The sequence below is a fragment of the Fusarium mangiferae genome (genome assembly GCF_900044065.1).
Source record: "Fusarium mangiferae strain MRC7560 genome assembly, contig: FMAN_scaffold001, whole genome shotgun sequence".
Lineage (NCBI taxonomy): Eukaryota > Fungi > Ascomycota > Sordariomycetes > Hypocreales > Nectriaceae > Fusarium > Fusarium mangiferae.
The window spans coordinates 4731860-4752789 of NW_024573921.1; the positions used below are offsets into that span (position 1 = coordinate 4731860).

A 20930-nucleotide genomic window follows, 5' to 3' on the forward strand; every position below is an offset into this window, starting at 1 on the left:
TATGCGTGGAAACAGATTGGCTTCGAGAAAAGGTGTTATTACCTGAACTAAGTTCTCTGTTCATTTGAACTATCGTATTTCAGATACGTGTTGATCTCCCAACCAGCCATATACCCAACCTTGATAACCAATGATATGTCATTTATTTCGTTCGGATATACCAGCGCGATAATAGAATTTGTTTGCTGCTGCAACTGCCCGGAGGATGCATCTTTCAATCTTTCCCAGCGCCATTGACGGCTTGTCTTGATCGCATCCAAAATCGGGGAGTTCTCGAAGAGTTTCTCAACTCGACTTGCGTCTGCACCTATCATTTGTATGACGGCTCCTGATGCTATCAATATAGGAATGTTCAAAGAGAATTTTACACTTACTCCCTCGCTCAGCGGCATGTGGTATTTCATTTGGATCGATTGTATCATTCATGGCAGCTTCTAATGCATCCCGTGAAACTTGCAGACAGCCAGTCTCACCAACATCACAAAACGAGCCCGTGTCGGTGGGCATGGTTGCGGGCTCATGCGGAGATTCTTGAGACATTATACGCGGATTCGTCACGACGTCAAGCACGACGTCAAGCGCGTCTCCAGTTGTTGTCTACTTAGTTAATTGTAAAGCAAGCAGGCACCAGCACTCACTGGAAAGGGCTGTGCTCCAACCTGAATGATTTTGCCCGCAAATCTTTCCGATAAGTTGCACTATCTCTTCCAAAGTGTCTGGTAAGATAGAGACGACGCCTATTACGTCTTTGAACAATCCTGGAAACAAAGGCGTGAGGCCACGTGCCGTGAGGTCTTTGGTCAAGCCCGGAGTTAAGGTATAACAGCCCAGAATGAAAGTCTTAAGTCCGCTCAACGTTAAGTCCTTCGTAACAAGAGGTAGAAGAAGTTGAGAGTATTCGCTATCAGTCAGAGATTTGATCATGTTCCCCTGTATCATCGCATGATTTCTCGCAAATTGTCTCCGGCCAAGTTGTGCCAGCTTAGCTTTTTGAGCGTCAGCTAGCTTCCGGACCTCGTAGAAGCACTGGGCAGCTCGGACTTTTGCAGTATAATCATTATTGTCGCAACCTACACCAAAAAGGTAGAAGCGATCGTTTTCTGACAGATCAAGTGGCTTGTCCATAGTTGCAGACCTTTGTGGGGCGATGAACTTAACGGAAAGGTTGGGCAGAATCTGAACCGAAGCCTGAGGGAAGTCTGACCAGGCGTCGGGTGGAAGTCTGATCAGGATGCGGATAGAAGTCTGATCAGGAGTCGAAGGGCATGATGAGGGGTTAAAGAAGCGACGATTGGTCAGTTGACCCAGTATTTGCCGAGCAGGCTCCACATAAAGATCGTTCATTGGCTGTAGGGTATGAGGGAACGTGGATGCATTCCATTGGCTTTGAAAATCATCTACGAGATTCTCAACAAAGTTAGCGATGTCTGGTCTTTTATTTGGGGGCTGATTGAAGCCGAGTCTTCCTGGTCTCTCTAATGTGATAAGGGCGAGTTCTGTCAGGTGTATACTGTAAAAAATAATATAAAAGGAGTATCTTGCAGCTTCTTGATTTATATATCACGCAACTTCTTCTTCAACGCCGCACTTTTTCGAAGATCTACTTGCCTATTATGTCAACCAATCCTAATGAATCTGGGGACCGAACCTCAAAGGAATCTATTCCTATTATAGAAGAGGCGGAAGCTATCACTATTTATAAACCGCCAAAAGATGAGGACAAGGCCCAGCTCGTCTCATCTGGAGACGCTGCTCGAAGAGTTCGGGGAAAAGGTCCAAGCGCTACTACTGACAAGGAAGATAAGAAGTAGTATATGTAAGTATTTCGTATTGTCAACTGAATAAAGGACTTATTAATAAACAAGATAGCTATGACACCTCCAAATAGCATCCGCTGCGTTAGCGTTTGTGATACTCAAACAAAGACTGAAGTTCGTCCTGGTATCTTTTCTCGTCGGCGACTTTAGCTTTTATATGATGGCTGGAATTTTCCTGCCAGAACAAGGACACCTGTTTGAGATCCTTGATCAAGCCTTGAACAGCAGAAAACTTGGGAATAATGTGATCCTCAACAATAAATAGCCAACCGTTCAGAGATCTTATACAGGCCCAATACCACACTCCCTTTGAATCCCACATGTCTCTTATTACCTCAGTTATCTGAATGTCATGTTTCATTGTTACCTTCTGTAGTTCCTCATCCATACTTGCGAGAAACTCCCTCCGCACCTTATCGAAAGACTCATACTGTTCACGAATGATTTGATCTATGCTGCAACCCGTAAGCCAATAAGGGACAGACAACATTTCCACGGGAAGTGAGCAAAACCACTCCAGATCGATCAGGCAGGTAATGTTCCATTCGTCATCCACAAATATGTTGCTCTGATGAAAGTCGGTGGGCTGCAAGAGGTAAGGACCACCGCGTCGCTCGGGCAAGACGAAAAAGTGCGTGACTGTCCGAAGTAGTGCTCGAAGGGCCATTCTTTCTTGGGCATCATCCTCGTCTCTCACGGCATGTGAATCATGAAGCAGATAGTTATCATGCAGAGTCAGCATGTCAGACGCGAAGCTGTCTGTGTTCTGATAGCATCGCTCGGGCGGGATTACCCTAGGTGTTCCACTTTGCTCGAAGATAGCCATAGCACAAGTAAGGGGCCGATTCGATAATGAGACTGTGCAACTCCTGGGGTTGAATTTAAAGGACCCGATATGAGGTAGAGGGACACGCGCAAGCGAAATCATAATGCGAGCCAATCCTCTGAATAAGTTCTTTCGCCGTTCGATATCAGATAAGTAATTGGGCCATGTGAGTGAGAGCATTTCGCCTGTCTCAGGGCCAATATGTTCCAACAGTAAGTACGCGGTATTCACGGTTGGAGCGGCCGAGGCTTGCCTGTAGTCTGATAGTAGTGGAAGATGAAGGTGCCTATAAATCCATTTCCAGGCCTTACGACAGAGTTTGGTGTAGACTGAGGCGTGCCGGATGTGTACAAACTAGAGAGAAATGAGTACATGAATAATCTTTGTGAAGGGCGACAAGCTGGGAATACTAACACTAGTACTGTCTGTAAAGCCAAATGCAAAGAGATTTGGAATACGAACATCAGGGCAATGCTCGTACATCCATACGTATGTCGCCACCTCGCAGCTGACCTTCTCATCGATCGAGCCAGGATGATAGGACTCAGCGAACTTATGGGGCATGGGGCAGCGGAAAATTAGCTTTCTGCTTGAGTCGGCTCTTTTCACATCAACGAGAACGCAGATGTTGAACCCCCCTTGTAACCAAGATTCGCGCGGTAGAACTGTGCAAATAGCACTCTCAGGCAAACCAAGATGATGCCGGATCAAGTTCACAATAGCTTGCCTCTGATGCCAAAGTTCGAGCTTAAATTTTTCTGCGGCATCTTGGTGGGTGTACAGGAGAAGGAGATTCCTTTCCGACTCAGCGGCCGTCTCGAGCGTATGGAGTTGGTTCCCAAATAGGATTTGCCGAGCCATTATGAATACATAAGATCGTTGAGGAATGTCAAAAAGGGCTGAGAGAATTGGGATGCAGATAAAGGGGCAGACATAAGTATCACGTGATACTACCTATTAAAGCAATGAGCCCCTAGTAGAGATTTGATTGGTTCGGCAAAACACTTCTCCGAGCAAGCGAGATCGTACAGAGCACTGGGTGGACATTACTGGAAGGCCTAGGAGGGCTTGATGTATAATGTAATGGTGTAACGTCTTAAGTAGACAGATGTCATTCGCTGGTAGAGAGATAATGCAGTAAATATTAACATGAATGCGCTTCTACTGATTATTAAACTGGCTCAAGAATAAGAAAAAAACACAGAAAGGACTGTTTTTCAAAGTGAAGTAGCCTCAAACTCAGAGCCCAACCCAGCTTATGTAAACTCGCTGGTCTCGAACGCCAAAATGACCTTGGCGCCAAGATCCCACTTATCGACCCAAATATTCTCAGAATCTTGTTGCCCTTGCCACTTCACCTCATAGAGGACGGTCCCCCCCACAACCTGCTTTGAGACAATTCTCTCGAAGCAAAAAGCGCCCTGTCCATGGGGATGCTTGGCTTCATAAAAGCCTATGGCTCCTGTGCCGATGTCCTTCTTTTTCACCCAGCTATTATCACTCTCAGGATAGCCCTTCCACTTAACCTGGTACCAAACTCGCTTTCCGATGCGCCCCTTGGCCACCAATTCCTCAACATCGAACTCGACACCTTCTTGGTCCAAAGAAAGAGTCCTGTCAGGGCCTTGTTGGCCATGGTTGTCTTGTTGAGGGACTCTAGTAATAGATTCTTTCCTGTTATCTGTCTGGCTAGGTTGGATTACATCTTCCGGAGCCTGGTTGGCTTTACCAGCTGGTATTTCCTGAGATGGCGCATCAACATTCATAGGATCATTAATATTAGTCCTACCGCATTCGTTCGCAGTATTCGAAGTGACAGAGAGAGAGTCACACACGTTCGCTGCCATAATGGTTAGAATCGATCATCATATGAGTCTCGACGAGTCATCATACCTTGATCTTTCTGAAAACTTATTGTTCCTTGGGGGGGACCATTAGAGGCCGCGCATCCCGTAAATTCATCATTCGGGCATATTTCCACTTGGGACATGGCCGGATCGATTATAATCTCTGTCGGAACAGACGAAAGGGGCGTACTGCATGCGGATGGCCCGGCATCTACATAATCAGTAGTGCTAGAGCTGTAAAAAGGCGTGGACTCTTGGGAAAGGTCTGTCAATCTGGGAGATGGCTGCTGCTTCAGGTCATGTGGATAGGTGTTATGGAAGTCGTACTGGGGCTGCAATGGGTCCATCTCGTCCATGTCTTCAGATTCATCGTCATGATATCGCACTTTCTTAATCTTTGAAGGCGGAATATCCTACACCGAAAGCGTCTTGAAGATGGAACTGCAAATCCAACACGGAATCGAAACTTCCCGGACAGTGTCCATGCTGGCGTGGGCATTTCAAGGGCATAGTCCCTTTTGTGAGCGCTCTGATGTGATTTTGGATGTGATTGAGTCAGGTCCACCGCGTCTGAAATTGATACATCCGTGTAGAAGCTTGCATTCGCTCATCTCCGAGGCAGAATGGGCAGTAACCGGCTCTGGCGAGGGCCCCGCCGCAAGTCAGAGGATCGCACCACGTCGGAAGGCTGTTTGGGTGATCCAAGTGATGCTGACAGTGCGCTTCCCAGGTCCTGATGCCGCAGAACCATTCATTGCAAAGGAAACATAGCTCCGAGAAGCCATCGACTTCTGTAGAGGCTGTTTTGTAGCCATCGTATACGTGTCGCCAATCGTAGGTAGATCCATTATCTTTGCATTGACATTTTTCCGGTTCCAGTCCGGGCCGGTACTCGACATTGCGGCGCTTTTGGTAAAGAACCAGCATATCATGGAGCATCGCGAGACCTGCAGGGCTTCGAAGTGTATCACTGATACTGTTTTCAAGTGGCTCAAGGTCGATCGCTATTAACTTACTTTCCAAGCCAGTACATTCGGTGACATTGAATTGAGATTCGGTTGGTCCTGATGTGGAGGTAAAGTCTCCCTACAATGGTTCAGAACATGAATTGAGTACCCGTTAGGTATGTTGAATCGCTCAAGGGTGTTGCAAGTTAGGTTGAGAACAAAATCTCCAGTTTGGCTTAAGATATCATCATCCTTCGAAGTCACGCCACTGAAACCTAGCTGGTCCAGCTTGGGAAAATTGATCTGTGAGCCAGCGGATGTCAGACCGATAAAACTTCGTTTCTGTTTGTTCAGGACATGCGATGGCAACTTACTGGAAATCTGTTCGTGATGGCGTAATCTTGAATTGATGAGCACCCTGAGTAAAGGAAGTTAACTGATATTGTACATACTGTAGTCGGTCCATTGATCCGTATTTACTGTGTACCATTGCGATTGAAACTGGCTTCCATTTTCACACTCTTGACATCTATTACCTTGGAGCTTAGGTACGGCTTATACCCAATGACCAAAATTGGCCCATCTTAGCCTTTTGAACCCGCTTCTTCTGGCCTTACCAACGCTGCCCGTCTACACCCTCAGAGTTTCTTTGTGGGTCACAATAGTTACTGCTGACATGAGTCATGGCGCACAGTCCATGCCGGGCCAAACGGGGTGAGATGAGGCGGTTAGTTACCCCCAGGAGGCATTAATCCAGAAAATAGCTTCAACTGATTACAAGGTCATAGTCCATCTGATGCTACTGGCACACCTTGCACTAGTCGTCACGCAAGCAGCGGCATACTCGGACGAAAACCAGATATCACTTATGGAGTATCTACAACTCTTCGAGAATATAGATTGTGGCAGGATAGAACGATCAAGCGCCGGATTTCAAGGTGATCCAAGATATGGTATGGCTTACGGCCCTGGCCGGCCTGCCAGAACCGCAGCCCCTTTTTCACTTCCTGCCGCGGCAGATGACTTGGAAAAACCCTAAAAACATCAGCAAAACCAGTATCAACGGAATAGTGTCCCATATGGAACGATAACTAGCCTAGCAAGGCTTCTTACTCCAATTGGAGATTGGCGGGCGCTTAGACCGTAACACGGAAATGAACAAACAAACAAACAAATTTATCGCCGAAGTTCAGTGGTACCTTGCGACAAGCTATGTCCTTCAATGGAGTATGTTGAGAAAATTTATCGGGAGGCAGCGTTTCTATGCGAGTATGCAATCCTTTATACTGTGCAGGAAGACAGACAATGAGCATTGTTTATGACAAAAGAAGATAACATACCTAAGCTACTATCTGAAAGAGACATGACTGAGTCCTTTTACGCTTCACTCTCTTTCTCAACCTATGAGTTCAGCTGCCATTCTCCCCGATGGTCTTGACCAGCGATGCCTGAAGGTGACTGATCACCTTCCCGCAGGCAATCCTTAATATTTTCTCCTCGTTGTCAGGGTCACAGTCACCCTCAAAGACGTTAATGGCGTGTCTTGCGCCAGGGAGGTATAGATTCATGGTTCGAGGGACGGGCTCCCCTGGCTTTCGGTCTTTAGACCAATCCCCTGGCACCTTATTAAGCCAGATCTCCATGTCACGTACCGCAGAAGTTATTTTCCACTGACATCCGTCGCGGCCACAATAACAAACTGGCACATCTTGCGATTTTAGACCAATCGTGACTCTAAAATATGCTGGAGGAACCCCTAGGCCGTAGTTGATGGTAATCGCGTCTCCAGGATTGATACGCCTGGCGCTTTGAAGGAACAGCCTCGGGCCATTGCTGTCCAAAAACTGGATGACAATGCAATTTGGGTCGCAATTATGGTTGGCGAACCTCGCAATACTGCCTTTGTATGTTGAATCCAGCCACAGATGCTCAGGTCCTCCCAGAGACTTGACCTCAAAGTTAAAATGTCCCTTTCGAATGTTAGAAGGTGTCGTAGAACGAGGAATATCCTTACCTCCGTGATACTACCTCCATCTTGCTTCTCTCTTCGAGCCATAAGCTCGTTGGTCGAGATAAGTTGTCCTCTGTATTCAGCAATCAGACGTTCCGGATCTTTCCCTACAGGGCCATTCCAGATCAGTTCCTTTCCAAACCTTGGATTCTCCCTGATTTCAAGATCTTGACTGAGTTCACCTTCCTTGCGGGCCCAGGTTTCGAGCCAGCGATTCTGGCATTCTTCTCTGCCAATACTGCATGTTTTGTCGTCACACAGGATGGAGCTTTCTTTGTTAGTACAATTCTCTGTACATCCCTCGTCGGTTCCATTCTTGGTTCCCTTCTTATTACACTGGCACTTTCCGTAGCCTTCCGTTATTCTTCTTATTTGTCTTTCGACGGACTTATGTATCTCATCTGATCTGGTCAACGAGGGACCTCTAGGAATAAGGCATAACTCACTGTGTTTTATTTCTTCCCATGATATTCTGTATTTAGGAAGCGAGCACTTGCCTTGAAGAAGCTGCCTGGTCTTGTAATTTTTCGACATCCGACTTTCACTCTCTGCTGCATCAATATTCCGGCTATGCATCCCTGGGTTCACCGTATAATTCTGGGTACCGCAGTGTAAAGTGGTGGATCCCGTTTCCGAAAGCATATCCTCGTCAACGGTGGTACTTTGGTGAGGATTCTCAAGTGATTGCTGGGTGTTATGCGTGATGAATGATGTAGGTGCCGTAGATAGAGTTCTAGTCGGCTGCCGTATAGATACCGGCGGGCCAGTCGCAATTTCCCCAACTGACGAATATCTTTTGTTATCCGTTTTGGTGTGATGCCTTGTGTATTTCTTCTTCGGGGCTTTGAAGAATCCTGCTCCGGCCTTGGAGCCATTTATTAAATTTGTGAAATATTGGACAACTGTTTGGTTCGCTGTAAGATTCTTTTTTTCGCGCTCGAGCTCCTCTTCGAGCCATTTCAATCTCATTTTGCTCTTTTCGACGTTTATTTTGGCTTTTTCTAGATCGCTCTTGAGAAGTCCTTCTACCAATTGCTCAGGAGTATTCGTCTCGGCTGGGCCTTGCTGTATCCCTAATATGGCTGTTGGACCGGGTTCTGGCGCGGATTTTTTGTTGCTCGCCAGTAGATGATCACAAGTGACACCTATTACGGCCGCAACGGAGGCTGAATGAATATCTGGCTCCATTGATGAAGTTTCTTGTTCGATTCCATTGTCTCCCACTGGTTCATCGTAAGCGACTGGCCTTATGTGTTTGATACTGGTACTGGCAATAATATCGGTATCACTTGTGTTCAAAAGTTCTGGCTTGATACTGGGAGTGATTCTGCGGTGTTGTATTGCTTCCTTGCTTCTTTCACAGTTTCCTTCGACAGCGTCATCATCGTCTTCGTTTGTAAGATCGATGATGTCTGATGGAGGTGACCGATAGCCAGAAAAGGTCTCTCGGTTTCCTTGATGATATGTTGTTGTCCGGTTTCGACTGGCTTGTGTTGCAAGCCTGCCACTATCTTTTGGGTCGGTCGCAGGCGCATGTTGATTCTGTGGACGGCGAGTATCTGATTCTCTGGGGTCGCGTTTCCGTTTGATCCCGGCTGCCTCCCATCGATCAGCAACCGTGCCTCTTTCCGTACTATTCGCTCTCCCTGTGGAACCAGAGACTACTTTTTTTCGTGTGGCAGGAGCCATGTTGGATGAGAGGGGATGGGTACAGTGAGTGTGAATGAGTCGCGCAATGAGAGCACTTCACGTGGAAGTCTGAGGGGGTCGAAATTTGACACTAGACGAACCTGTAGCAGGCAAACACATTTAGTATCAATCAATTCTATAGTTGTACGTACCCTGTTTGCAGATTGTGCATCTACCAGGTCAGCTCTCGTGTTGCAATTGTGGCACGTACAGGCTACTTATGAGAAGACGAGCTGCATGAAAGGGAGCTAGGCCCTCTTCCAGGAAAGTCGTTTCGAAATTGAGCAAGTCGCTAGATTGTGCGCTCCACTTTATAGGGGCTTAGGCAGCCACCAATCTAGGCTATGAATGTGACGTGGAAAGAATTGGAAACGTGACTGGCCAACCTTGTTCCATGGAGGATCATTTGAGGTATCGAGAGCCTGCCGTTTTTGTGTGCTATTTTGGGATTAGATGGCCCGTCCGTTGGATGGCCCTGCTAGAGCAGCAGGGACTTTGTGGGCCAGTTATCTGACAGCAGCAAGGAACTAATGAAAGCTCTTCAGTCTAATGGCTTTTGCTATTCATGAGGAAAATTGAGAAAAAGTCACCCTCCTTAGGATGTGTAACAGATTAGCTCACGGCCGCATTGAAGAGTCCCAAACACTAGACCTGAGGTCTTGTATTCAATTGCCCTCGGTAAGCTTGGCATGGGATCAAACGTGATGAGACGGTTCCTTCCTTACCTCGGTGTGTACTATGCTCCTTCCTGACGTCGCTTGAAACCGAAAATCGATCTGGCCGGCTTAACCATCTGCGTTCATGTTCAACCCGTCCGATCCAATCTGAATAAGCATGAAAGGGACCTACGAGGTGCCGGACGTCCCCAGACGTGATCAATCCAGTTATTTTCCGTTGTGGGCTTCGCTACGAGTACTTGGTCCCAGTTGCCTTTGAAGCTTGGACTGAGGAGCAGAAAGTCACAAGGAATATGTATGGACAAGGTATCAGCTCTCAGTGAGACCCTTATCAGTGTCCTCATCGTACGTTTATTCAGTCTCTTCAGACGCTTGTAGATGATGAGGCTATCCACTTTGCTCCAAAACCAAGACCATTTGAGATCGCTCACTCTCGTGTACATCAGGACGTTTATACAAGTTCTTGTTCGCTTTACGTCTTCTCGGACACTCCAGCACATGAGGTTTTATATAGTATTCAAACTCAACATAATCTCGATAACAAACTCAATCCATGTTCTTTCCAAGCTCGGGATGGCCAAACCTTTCGATACATAGGTCTTTAACCACCTTCTGTTACCAGCACAGCTTCTAAATCCACCCGGATACCTTGTACCATAACTTCCATATCGACTTAGAATTATAGCTATATTCGTGGTAAAAGTCTACCTCATTGGTGGCTACGAGCCTGCAAAGCCTTTGCTAATTCTGCTTCAAATGTAGCCTGGAACGTAGACATAGCCTTTTTGATTGTACTCTCAAGCAATTGTGGCAATCCTGCCTGAAAGTCATTGATTTTGTTCTCCAAAATAGAAATCCGTGATTCGAGATTTGTCGTATCATGGCTTATTCCTGCAACACCGGCTACTATCTGTTGCTTATTCTGGGTATTCTTAGTTGCCGTTGGTTTGACATAAGTGGTTAGCGGCTGCTGTTCCCATGGTACCGGAGTATTCTGCTCGTTGCAAACTTGTTCCATTTCTTCATCCGCCTTGTGCTTTCCCATCATTCTTCGAAATCTCGTCATTGTGAGCATGAAAATGCCTCTATCACGAAGTTCCACACAGCAATACGATCCGGGTGCTATGTCAGGTCGATCTGCGTTGCGTACTTTGGGTTGTTGTGTGGCAACGAAGTGGAGTTTCACAAGGTCTCTGGCCTTCAGGTCCACGTTGTCGAACTGAGCAGATGACTTTTGCATGTTGCAAGAACCGGGTGTCTCGCAGTACTCGTCAACGACTCCTCGTCCGATAATCGCACCAGCCTTTAATTCACGGACAAGTCTGCCGTTCACTTTATCTTGAACACAAACTTGATATCCTTTCCCTGACCTTTTGTAGCCAATCACAACTTTATCCCCAGATAACGGCATTGTTGCCCAAGGATACTGAACAGCATTAGATGCGGACTTCTGGCTTGAATCCGGTAGCGACGCAAGTAATTCTCTTGCTGCATCGCATTCTTGATCGGCTTGCCTGGCTTCCTTCAGCGCGTTTTGAGAAGCTTGGACAGCCTCCACAAATTCGTTGACGCTTCGAGAGTTCCGGACCCTGTCATTTGCATCCTCAAGCTTTTTCTTCAGTTCACCGACCATTGAATATTTTGATCTGACCAGCTTGACGACATCACTCATCTGGGATTCATTCGGTGATTGGTCGTTAAGTCTTTGTTGGAGGGTCGTGATGTCGTCAAACATGGATTTCATATCCATAACAACAGCCTCCAGGATCTCTTTCTGACCATCTAGCTCCCCCTGGAATTTTCGTATAACTTTCTCCGCACTCCCGTATGACCAATCTGATGGTAAGTGACTCCTCTTCAAGTAAGTGTCTATATTTTTAATCAAGCTTTCAATCTTCTCTCTAGCACCTCGGTCTTCGATGTCGTTTCTCAGAATAGCTTCTTGTTCTGCCATGTCACGAAAGGTTTGACACCACCATTCCACATTTATGTTCCATATTGGGCCGCTTCCAGATGCATCATTACTAAGCTTCTTTATTTGTTCGTTTATCTCCTCCACGACGCTGATTACAGCGCCATCACCTGGGTCTCCGCTAAGGCTTATCATGGACTCTTTAGCATCTGAATAGAGCTTTTTAATGGCGCTTGGTGGCTCAGGAACGACGTCTTCGTCTTGCCGTGTGTCTTCCCAACTGCCACCATCCCATTCGCGCCCGAAGCTTACCTCTATATCGCTGATTCCAACCTCCTCAGCAGCTGTGCAAAGCTCTATTTATCATTAGTCAAGTGCATTCTCAGAAGGGGAGGGGGGAATAATACGATTTAGTGCCTCATGTGCATCTTGGCGGAATGCGAAGACGGGATGCATTCTGGATACAATACTCCTGAATGCAGTAATCTTCGTTGCTACGTCCGCGTCTGTGCTTATGCTAAGACGCTCATGAGCAGTGGCGCATGACATGATTCTCTTGATCTCCTTGCTGCTGCCAACGTAGGCACTGGCTGATGGGATGCTCCAGCTTTGCTTGAAATGGTCTTTTCTAATCTTCGTGTCCACGACTTCCTTTAATTTATCAATTTCTTTTGCGACAACTTCGTCGGCTGGCTTATCATCGAGACTCTTATACCTCTTGGCGGCTTCCATGTACTGAGGGGAGAAGAACTCCAATGGGATAATCCATTGGTACAGATCCCTTCGTATTTTGCCCATCTTCTTATTATGTTCCATGATGGCAAGGTTATGGGTGTTTAGCCTTTTCCGTACTTCTACATCTTGAGGATTCAACTTCAGAGCAACCATATCGGCGGTTGCTTTCTCATAGACGTTGTTGATTTCCTGTGGTGGTTCTTTTACCGACGCTTCTGTAGGTGGCGTACCGTCATCATCAGGAAGGGCGTTAAGATCTACCAACCCTTCCCACTCAACCACTTCGTAGATGTTTCTCTCGCTGATGCTTTTCTTGCGGGCCGCACACATAAGTGCTTCAGAGTCTATAGTAAACTTATGGGTTCTGTCAACAAGGAGCAAGATGACATACCAATGAACGCCTTCCTCGCACTTTGCTGCAACGGGGCTTCGCCATGCGACAGATATGGCCGGATGGTGCAGCCCCGTAGCCGCCAACTTCTCAAAACTTCCTCTGGTGATGAATCATTCTTCACGCCAAGTACATCATCATACGAGGTTTCCCCGAAAGTCAAAATTTCGTCTACCAATTGTTGCGCTGCGGCTTTGAGCGCTGCGTCATCTGCTCGGCCCAGGGCCGTTGCCGCTTTGGTTGTGTTGAGGTCATTGAATAATTCTGGATCTTGGCTTGCGATGAAGTCATCGCAGATCTTTTTTAGCTTGTCATTTAATGAAGCCTGACAAAAAGAGATGCTATCCAGGTTCGGAAGATCCGCTTCCGGAATAGTAACTGGTTGAGTTGCTATGGCGGCCATTGAGATGAAAGTCAAGGATGTTGCAAATTCAGTGTGATATTTGGTTTGTTCTAAATTGGTTTGGTAGAGTAAGAATTCGGGATGGACTGTCGATGTAGAGAAACCCTTTCTATGTTCAAAATGTGAATACATCAGGCTGACGGCTAATCTATAAATAGTGGCAAAGAACTTATTTTTAGCCCACAGATATGAGGGACTGTCCTAATTAACCAACTGTGTCTAAATATAGAGCAGATCCCGAATTTAACTGGAGTTAACTAGAAGGGCTGAGCAGCTATACCTCGGATTACAATTCATACACTGTCAAGTACAGTACATACTGTACCGAACTTCATGCAACCAGGGCCAGAGGCTAATGAGTGAAGGCTATTTTCTCCTTCTCTTCCTCCCCTTTGGCTTGTTGAGAACTTTGAGATCTTTTTTTTTTCTCGCAGAATAAATTTCATGACTCCAGGGGAGACTTGACCCTTGAGAGGTACAAGTAATATTGTAGCAGTCGAGGAGGGCCAGGTGGATAAGGAAGTGGCTACAAAACTAGTTATAGTGAGTTTTTTTGTTGGGTTCGTTTTGCAGTCCGTAGACATACCTGTGGTCACATTTTGGCTCCGCAAAGCTTCTGATTGAGATAGCTGGTGAACGGTTGTTAAGTTAGACCATCCATCGAAGATACAGTATCATGAAAATCCGATGGCTGATCTTGACGCTTTGAGACCAAGAGCTCGTACTCGCGTATGGTTCTGAGCTTCTAAATGAAAGTCATTATGTAGCGTCCGATTACTATGTCAACAGCCCCCGATTGCCATGCGACCCGAATATGTACTACTTGTGTTGGATTTATCCAGTACAGGACATATGGGCTGAGAGCTTTTACTAACTTTTGTTCCTGACAAGAGTCGCTCACAGAAAAGCAGGCTACGTCAACGATGACATCCATAGAAAAAGGCTGACTGGTATTAATGAGGTCTTCATAAGGTAAGTAATTGAACAAAAATCAATCTAATTGCACTGTACTGTATATACATAAAATAGCTTACGGCGGGATTAGGACCAAAACGCGGAACTAAAATAGCGGGGCGGTTTTCTTACTCTAATCATTGCCCCCTCTCCACTTTCCCGTTCGCCTGCTTATGTTTTTACAGGCTATAAAACCCGATGCGAATCAGTTGTACATAGTCTATCGTGCTGCTAATGGCAACAGCTATGACGCCTCCCCACAAGACATGCAGCGGCAGCGTCAGCGGCGGATAAGGTATCATAGCATTCCATATCGTTGGAACTTGCCGTGCCCCTATCACGTACGTCTTCGCACACGCGGATGCAGCGCAAGACAGGGTTCTCGCTCTGTAAAATGTCACCCACACTTGGATATTTTGGCAGCGATGAATCTAGCGTAACCCGCACATTCCCCCAGTACCTCGGGTACGGGACACTGTGATCATACAAACTGTCTGCCCATTCACAGGCGGGGCAGGCTAACCCGGACTGCCTCTGTTGGCCCGATGGACGATAGACTTTCGGAAATACCTCACAATGATGCAGAGGGCAGTGCCTTTGGAACTTCGAGACCGGGTCGGGATAGAAGTGATCTGGTACCTGTCCGAGGAAGATCCAGAGCTCTTGCCACTGGAAGAATCTCCACAACAGGGAACTCATGTGAGATGCAGACCCCAGGTCTACGGCGATCTTTCTTAACTGATATATGAAGTGTCTTCTGGAGAAAAGTTGCATTGGCCAATCATCGTTGCCTCTGATCAGAAACAGGTCGCGTTCGAAATTGGTAGCCAGGTTGGGTTTATGAGCTCCAGTCTGGGGTTCGCTTTGACCGGAAGGAACCACGTCTCTATTCTTTTCTAGGAAGGCCCGGCGGCTATCATAACATGTTTGGAGTAGGGGATGTGGGGGCATTGTTGTGAAGATGTTGCCGAACTCGCCGTCTGATACATCAAGGTGGATAACCCGAGGGGTGCTTGCTGCCAATTTCCAGACCTCTAGACGAAGTTCAGGAGGCAGCCTCGAGAACAATGGGAATGAGTTCATTGCGCAAGGAATAAAGATAGGCGTAGCTAATCAACTACCACAACGACGTGACGGCGTGGTCGGTTGGGTCTTGATGCATCCGGCGGATGAATGGACTTTTCATTCTGAAAGAAGTTGTAGTACATTTCAGTAGCAGTAGAGACATTACATGCGAGAGACACAATACAATATGTTCTAAATTTAGGGTATGTACTATTTTGGTGTTTCTTTTTGTTTCTATGTTTAGTTGTATTTAGATGGGGCACCTTGTTCGATCGGACTCTATCTTACGACAAAGAAAAATAAAGTTATTTTGATCCAAAATAGACGATTAATAGTTCTAATTTTATCTTACACCCTTGCAGAGGTTCAGTGAAGCCATCCCACGATGCAAAATTGTGCCTATACTAGAATGTTTTATGCCATGCCCTGTAGGTTTCTGGACGTCGCACATAAAAAGCATAAATAGCCCCATTCCTAATAGCGTCTCAGGAATCCCATTAGCTTAGGCACACACATCGGGAACAAGTCTGGAATTTACTATGCCGTCGATACTTAACCAAGCTAAGAGAAAAGCAACGAATCCGAATGATGCCGACCAACGACGTGTCCGACAGAGACAGGAGCAAATGCGGGTCCATGGCGATCTTCAGGAGGCAGGAAGACACAATCTATCGCCCTTGCCAAACGGGGATTCTAATGTCGTGCCACCACCACTAAATGTATTACGACAAAACAGAGAATTTCACTCTGATCTTTGGTTCCAAAGCAAAGCCCGTTCTTCTCACCTTGATCAAAGCAATAGCCCCATTAGTCCGGTCAGCGACACAACAATGAATGATCATGACGGCAGCGTTGCAACACTGACGCAAAAGTCCAAATTCCCATTGGTTGTTGATCATAATCCCACAGGCTCTTCAACTGTAGGATCCCGTAGCTCAGCTACTCCCGTCAACCATAAATACTACTTTGGAGATAAATTGGCCAAAGTCACCTATGATGGACATCATTTCAAATTGGAGATAGGCAGTCACCAAAGTCTTAAGAGATCTGGTGCCGATCATTCATCCACACCAACTCAGCATGTATACCAAATTGAAGATATGAAAATCGGGGTGGAATCTGATGGCCAAAAACTCACCATGACCACAAGTGCTAATCAACAAACCGTGTTGAATGCAGATACAGTGTTGTCCGGCACTGCAAGTCAATCACTTCAGTCCACGATCAACCAGAATGGCCAACAAGAGAGGAAACTGTTTTGCCACGGGTCTGTGAGTATCCTTGAGCCCCTTTATCCTTTCTGCTCTGACTCAGATACATTAGATTTTCGAGATCAAAGGCCAGCTTGAATTTGAAAGTGTGTATTGCCACTTGGCGATCGTAAATCAGCAAGAATTTTGTGATCACATAGAAAAAGAAGTCGAAACCAGAGGTGAGCCATATATACACCTAGATCTCGACAAAACACCAGGTGTGCGCTACGCCCAACAGATTGGTAACATTTTCTATCTCATTCGACAATACGAGGGAGTGGAGCTTGATGCTGTCCTTGACAAAAGGATTATGGATAAAAATCAGCACACTATACCGATCATGCTAAACGTCTACGGCCGAGAAACAGATGGTCATGAGATAAGAGGCTTATTTGAGCGTTATAATACCACTCTATTCAAGCCTATACACGTACCAATCAAGTTCGGCCATGGGGTTCCATGCAGTGAGGACAAAGGCAAGGAGTTCTTTTACTGCAGGCAGTTGTGTCTCTTGGCTGTTTGGAACTATGAGTCCATAACTAAACAGAACGAGTGGAAGTACAAGTGGAATCAGACGGCGTGGCAGAAGAATGAGTGGGATGACTTGGAAGCAAAAGTCAAGGAGCTCACGAAAGGCGCGATCCAGTTTCCTCAAGTCATTGACGTGTCAAAGGACTGGGGTTCAAAGTTACTAAAAATTTAAACAGCGGCATATATGTACACGGACCAAGTAACGCGCAATGTGAACCGATCAACCAACGTGATTGTTCACGGACTTATGTCTGAAAACCGTAATCACTCTCTATTGTGCATAATCAATTCAATTCTTCTGGGCTTTAAATTGCTGAAATCTTCTTGCGTAATGTTATAGTATGTGCTGTACCACGTGCCATATGTAAGAATATCTTATTGGAAGCTTCCAGCTTACAGATAGCGCTATGCCAAAGGGAATGATTCAACAGCCAAGATAGTATGTATAAGCATATAAGATTGCCGACTCAATTATTCAATATCGATGAGCTCGGTGGGCGTATGAAGTAAGCTCACAGAAGAATATTGTTTTTGTTTGGCTGATAATTGAAAAGTCAAATCTAGACCTTAGAAGCAATGCGCTGTGCTCATGTTCACGTTTTGGATACTCAATCGTTCACGTCTTTCGCTTGGCAACACTACTGCAAATGAAATTTAGTATCGTATAGTGTTGATCTATTTGAAGAGAAATATGTCGTGGCGCGCAAGCCGTGAGATTAGAACTTCTCCTCTCGAGAGACTCCCTAGCGAAATTATGGGTAGTTATATCATCAGGGACTTGAAAACCTATCTCAGTCATACGAGCTACTGGGCTTCAGCCCCGACTATAGGATACACATAGTATGCACTAACAAGAAAATCACAGGTGCAATTATCGACCTTCTTGTTGTTGAGGGACCGCCGCTTTGCGTCATGCAGCGAAACGCCAACCTCGTGGCCCTACTTCTGACTTCGCGATATATCCATGCTGCAACACTGAAAACTTTGTACCGTCACATCACGATTCCTCATTCTCGAATCTTTGGAAAGTTCCTCGCGACCATATCTGTGTATCCGACCCTCGCCTCAATCGTCCGGCGGCTCGACTTTAGTCATTTCAACCCCTCTACCATCTTCTCCACTGCGAACGAGAGAGCCCAGACTCGAAATTTGACTTCTCAGACGCTTCTAAACTGTCTCGAGCTGACCGTAGACTTACAAGAGTTCCTGGCTCAAGAGTATATCGATGAGGATCTTGGACCCGATGTGGTTAAGAAGCTTTTTTTCGATATGCCCAGACTCCAGGCTATCGACTTTTGCGGCTGCTCCTCTGCGTTATTCAAAAGCTCGTTTTCTAATGTACTTGAGGCGCCGTGGCCCAAATCCTTGACACTTGCTCGCATTTCGTTCCATAAGTGTCTGAATTTGCCAGGTTCCGTATTCGAAGCTATCCTGCCTCGACTCGAAAGGGTCACCCACCTCGATCTCGCTGAAACCAGAGTGACTGATAAAGCGCTCCAGAGCTTACCCAAGACGGCAAGGCTCACTCATCTGAACTTGGCCAAGTGCCGAAAGTTGACCTCTCAGGTGGTCGTCAGATTTATCACCACTCATCCAGCGATTACCAAGACCATCACTGTCTTGAGCCTGGCTACCAATGCCGGTAACCACCTCGTGGTGGCGGAAGTTGACGCGATTATTGCCACGTTGCCACCCACACTCCGATCGCTGAGCCTCAACGGAAGCAGAATGGATTCCTCCCAGCTTCCTCTACTTACTCCTTTGGTCCAGCATTTGGAAGAGCTTGCTATTGGCAAAGGCCTCAACCTGCGCGATATTGACAACCTCCTATACCAGGCTCGAGAGTGCCATCCTCAAAACATCCGTTTCATTGACCTCTCCGACATGGACAGTCTTATCGGTAGTGCCAGTGCACTTCTTAGGCCTACCTCTGCTCCACTGCAGGTCATCGAGCTCAACGAACACGCGTATAAGCAAGTAATAAAGGGCAAGAAGAACTTTGAGCGTGTAGGGTGGACCCTAAAGGAGTTTGGAAACCGCTACTGGTTAGCTCGAATGATCACAGAGGGATCTGCGGTTGAAAGCGGTGCCCGCTGGTGGAAGCTGGGTGCTGAAGACTGGGGCTCAAGGAAGGTCCCGGTTACAAAGGCTGATATTGGAGCAATGTATGGGACTTTCATGTTTGGCCGAAAACTGTAAAAGAACAATGGCTGATGTCTGTCGCATTGTTTAATAGATCTCAATTATGGTGCTGCATCTCACTTCGACTCTGTCATTGATAGGCCATAATGCTCAGTGAGCTAGTGCCGCGTCGGGGCGCAAGCCCATAGCCAGCAGCCATGGTCTAGGTAAGCCTTATTACTTGTAAAATGCAAAGTGTGATTTTAAGAAAGAAAAGGTAAAAAGACAGCCAAAGTTTTAGTCCTTAATTCTACCTATTTGTATGACAATCATTCTGATGAACTTCCAGCTGGAGCTTGACCATGCTATGCTGTGTGAGGTTGAAGAGAATGTCCGACACGAACCCCCCCTGGAAATCCAGGCGCCGAAAAATGCTGAGGAACAACATGTCCTTTCTCCAACTCTAGATCAAGTATAAATGCTTGTTTGATATCATCTAATGCTCGATTGGGACCGTCACAGCGGCTTATGATCTTCTTGCTCTTGAATTTAACAACTTTCTTCTCCCCAAAATAACGAACACAGGTTTGAAGTTCTTTAGATCTTCGAAGCCTTTTAGGCGTATCGAATAATTTAGTCAAGTCGTCTAATTCAATTGCTTCAGGCTGGTAAAGGGCTGAGATATTCAAGACAATGGAAGACCTCTTAAACACTACCTCTTCTTTTTCCTCGTCATGTACGAAATCCTGTAACGATTCGAAGAAAAGCTTTTGAGTCTCTGGATCTATCGGGCCTTCCGCAACAATAATAAGAGCGTAATACCAGCCTTTCTTTACCCCGAGGAGACCAGGTCTCATTTGAGCTTCCTTCATTTTCTCAACCCAAGCTTTATTCTTGAACAACATTTTGTCTGAGACCTTTGTAGAAGATGGGCGATGCATGTTTTATAGTCTGCGCGTATAGTTGGCGATTTTCTTTTCGTTGTTCTTCTAAGTTATGTACTCTACAATACTGTACATAATAAAGTCACGAAATGAATATTTTATATGTATCGTAAGTGGCTATGCAACATAACTGTAAGCAGGCTGACTTCAACAGACGAAATTACAGCATAATACAGAACAGTGGTACGGTACAGTATCTGTCCATTGCTACATAATATGTAATACAATACAGTACTGTACTGTTTATCACGACAACGGCTAGGTCTAGCGGAAGGGGCACTGGTCGCTGACGCTTACATGTAATACCTGCTTTTCGTCATCTCTCCCCACCCCACGAGCCTGAAGTGGGGCCGGCGGAGGGCAAACAGTCTCGCATATCAATAATTTGTCAGAAATGCCCAAGAATGGACATTTCCAGGGGTTGATTACGCAAGACAACTGTCATCTTCCCGCCAACCCAATCCTGTCCAGGATAAGCCTCACCTTGCTGACGCAAAATAAATCCCCCACTATCTGAACATCAGCAGACAAAGGCTAGTGTATGACCCAAGGTGAGCTACTGTGTGTTTCACAACATACGCAACCATCTATCAGTTGTGCAAATAGGGACAGGGTTGGCGGGATGGTGAATGTCTTTGTCAAATTCGAGCGCCGACCAGAAAATAACAATTAAAATCTGCCAAAAATCAACATTAGTGGACAAGCAAATAAAAAGTAGAGAGAAGCATAGTGCAAGACGTAATTAAATAACTAGCAAGTACCAAATCCATTTTAATCTTGATTCGCGCCTTCTATTTTATTTTCTAT

General features: G+C 46.1%; 8 protein-coding genes across 8 annotated transcripts; 3 read left to right on the forward strand and 5 right to left on the reverse strand.

Moving 5' to 3' along the window:
* Positions 1 to 47: 47 nt before the first annotated feature.
* Positions 48 to 1344, reverse strand: FMAN_02073 (uncharacterized protein; the record flags this gene model as incomplete). The annotated part of the gene is made up of 3 exons (XM_041826222.1): positions 48 to 328; positions 375 to 584; positions 639 to 1344. 3 exons carry the CDS (start codon positions 1342 to 1344, stop codon positions 48 to 50), a joined length of 1197 nt encoding a protein of 398 aa, XP_041677431.1.
* A 369-nt stretch (positions 1345 to 1713) lies between these two features.
* FMAN_02074 (uncharacterized protein) lies at positions 1714 to 1967 on the forward strand (the record flags this gene model as incomplete). The annotated part of the gene is made up of 2 exons (XM_041826233.1): positions 1714 to 1816; positions 1870 to 1967. The coding sequence occupies 2 exons, from the start codon at positions 1714 to 1716 to the stop codon at positions 1965 to 1967; spliced, it is 201 nt and encodes a 66-aa protein (XP_041677432.1).
* On the reverse strand, positions 1900 to 3504 carry FMAN_02075 (uncharacterized protein; the record flags this gene model as incomplete). Its single annotated transcript, XM_041826244.1, has 2 exons — positions 1900 to 2997; positions 3058 to 3504. 2 exons carry the CDS (start codon positions 3502 to 3504, stop codon positions 1900 to 1902), a joined length of 1545 nt encoding a protein of 514 aa, XP_041677433.1.
* A 395-nt stretch (positions 3505 to 3899) lies between these two features.
* FMAN_02076 (uncharacterized protein) lies at positions 3900 to 4837 on the reverse strand (the record flags this gene model as incomplete). Its single annotated transcript, XM_041826255.1, has 2 exons — positions 3900 to 4483; positions 4537 to 4837. The coding sequence occupies 2 exons, from the start codon at positions 4835 to 4837 to the stop codon at positions 3900 to 3902; spliced, it is 885 nt and encodes a 294-aa protein (XP_041677434.1).
* Positions 4838 to 6846: 2009 nt separating this feature from the next.
* Positions 6847 to 9137, reverse strand: FMAN_02077 (uncharacterized protein; the record flags this gene model as incomplete). The annotated part of the gene is made up of 2 exons (XM_041826267.1): positions 6847 to 7407; positions 7452 to 9137. 2 exons carry the CDS (start codon positions 9135 to 9137, stop codon positions 6847 to 6849), a joined length of 2247 nt encoding a protein of 748 aa, XP_041677435.1.
* Positions 9138 to 10523: 1386 nt separating this feature from the next.
* FMAN_02078 (uncharacterized protein) lies at positions 10524 to 13387 on the reverse strand (the record flags this gene model as incomplete). Its single annotated transcript, XM_041826278.1, has 3 exons — positions 10524 to 12082; positions 12134 to 12796; positions 12853 to 13387. 3 exons carry the CDS (start codon positions 13385 to 13387, stop codon positions 10524 to 10526), a joined length of 2757 nt encoding a protein of 918 aa, XP_041677436.1.
* Positions 13388 to 15813: 2426 nt separating this feature from the next.
* FMAN_02079 (uncharacterized protein) lies at positions 15814 to 17230 on the forward strand (the record flags this gene model as incomplete). Its single annotated transcript, XM_041826289.1, has 2 exons — positions 15814 to 16545; positions 16598 to 17230. The coding sequence occupies 2 exons, from the start codon at positions 15814 to 15816 to the stop codon at positions 17228 to 17230; spliced, it is 1365 nt and encodes a 454-aa protein (XP_041677437.1).
* A 740-nt stretch (positions 17231 to 17970) lies between these two features.
* On the forward strand, positions 17971 to 19257 carry FMAN_02080 (uncharacterized protein; the record flags this gene model as incomplete). Its single annotated transcript, XM_041826300.1, has 1 exon — positions 17971 to 19257. The coding sequence occupies one exon, from the start codon at positions 17971 to 17973 to the stop codon at positions 19255 to 19257; it is 1287 nt and encodes a 428-aa protein (XP_041677438.1).
* Positions 19258 to 20930: the final 1673 nt, after the last annotated feature.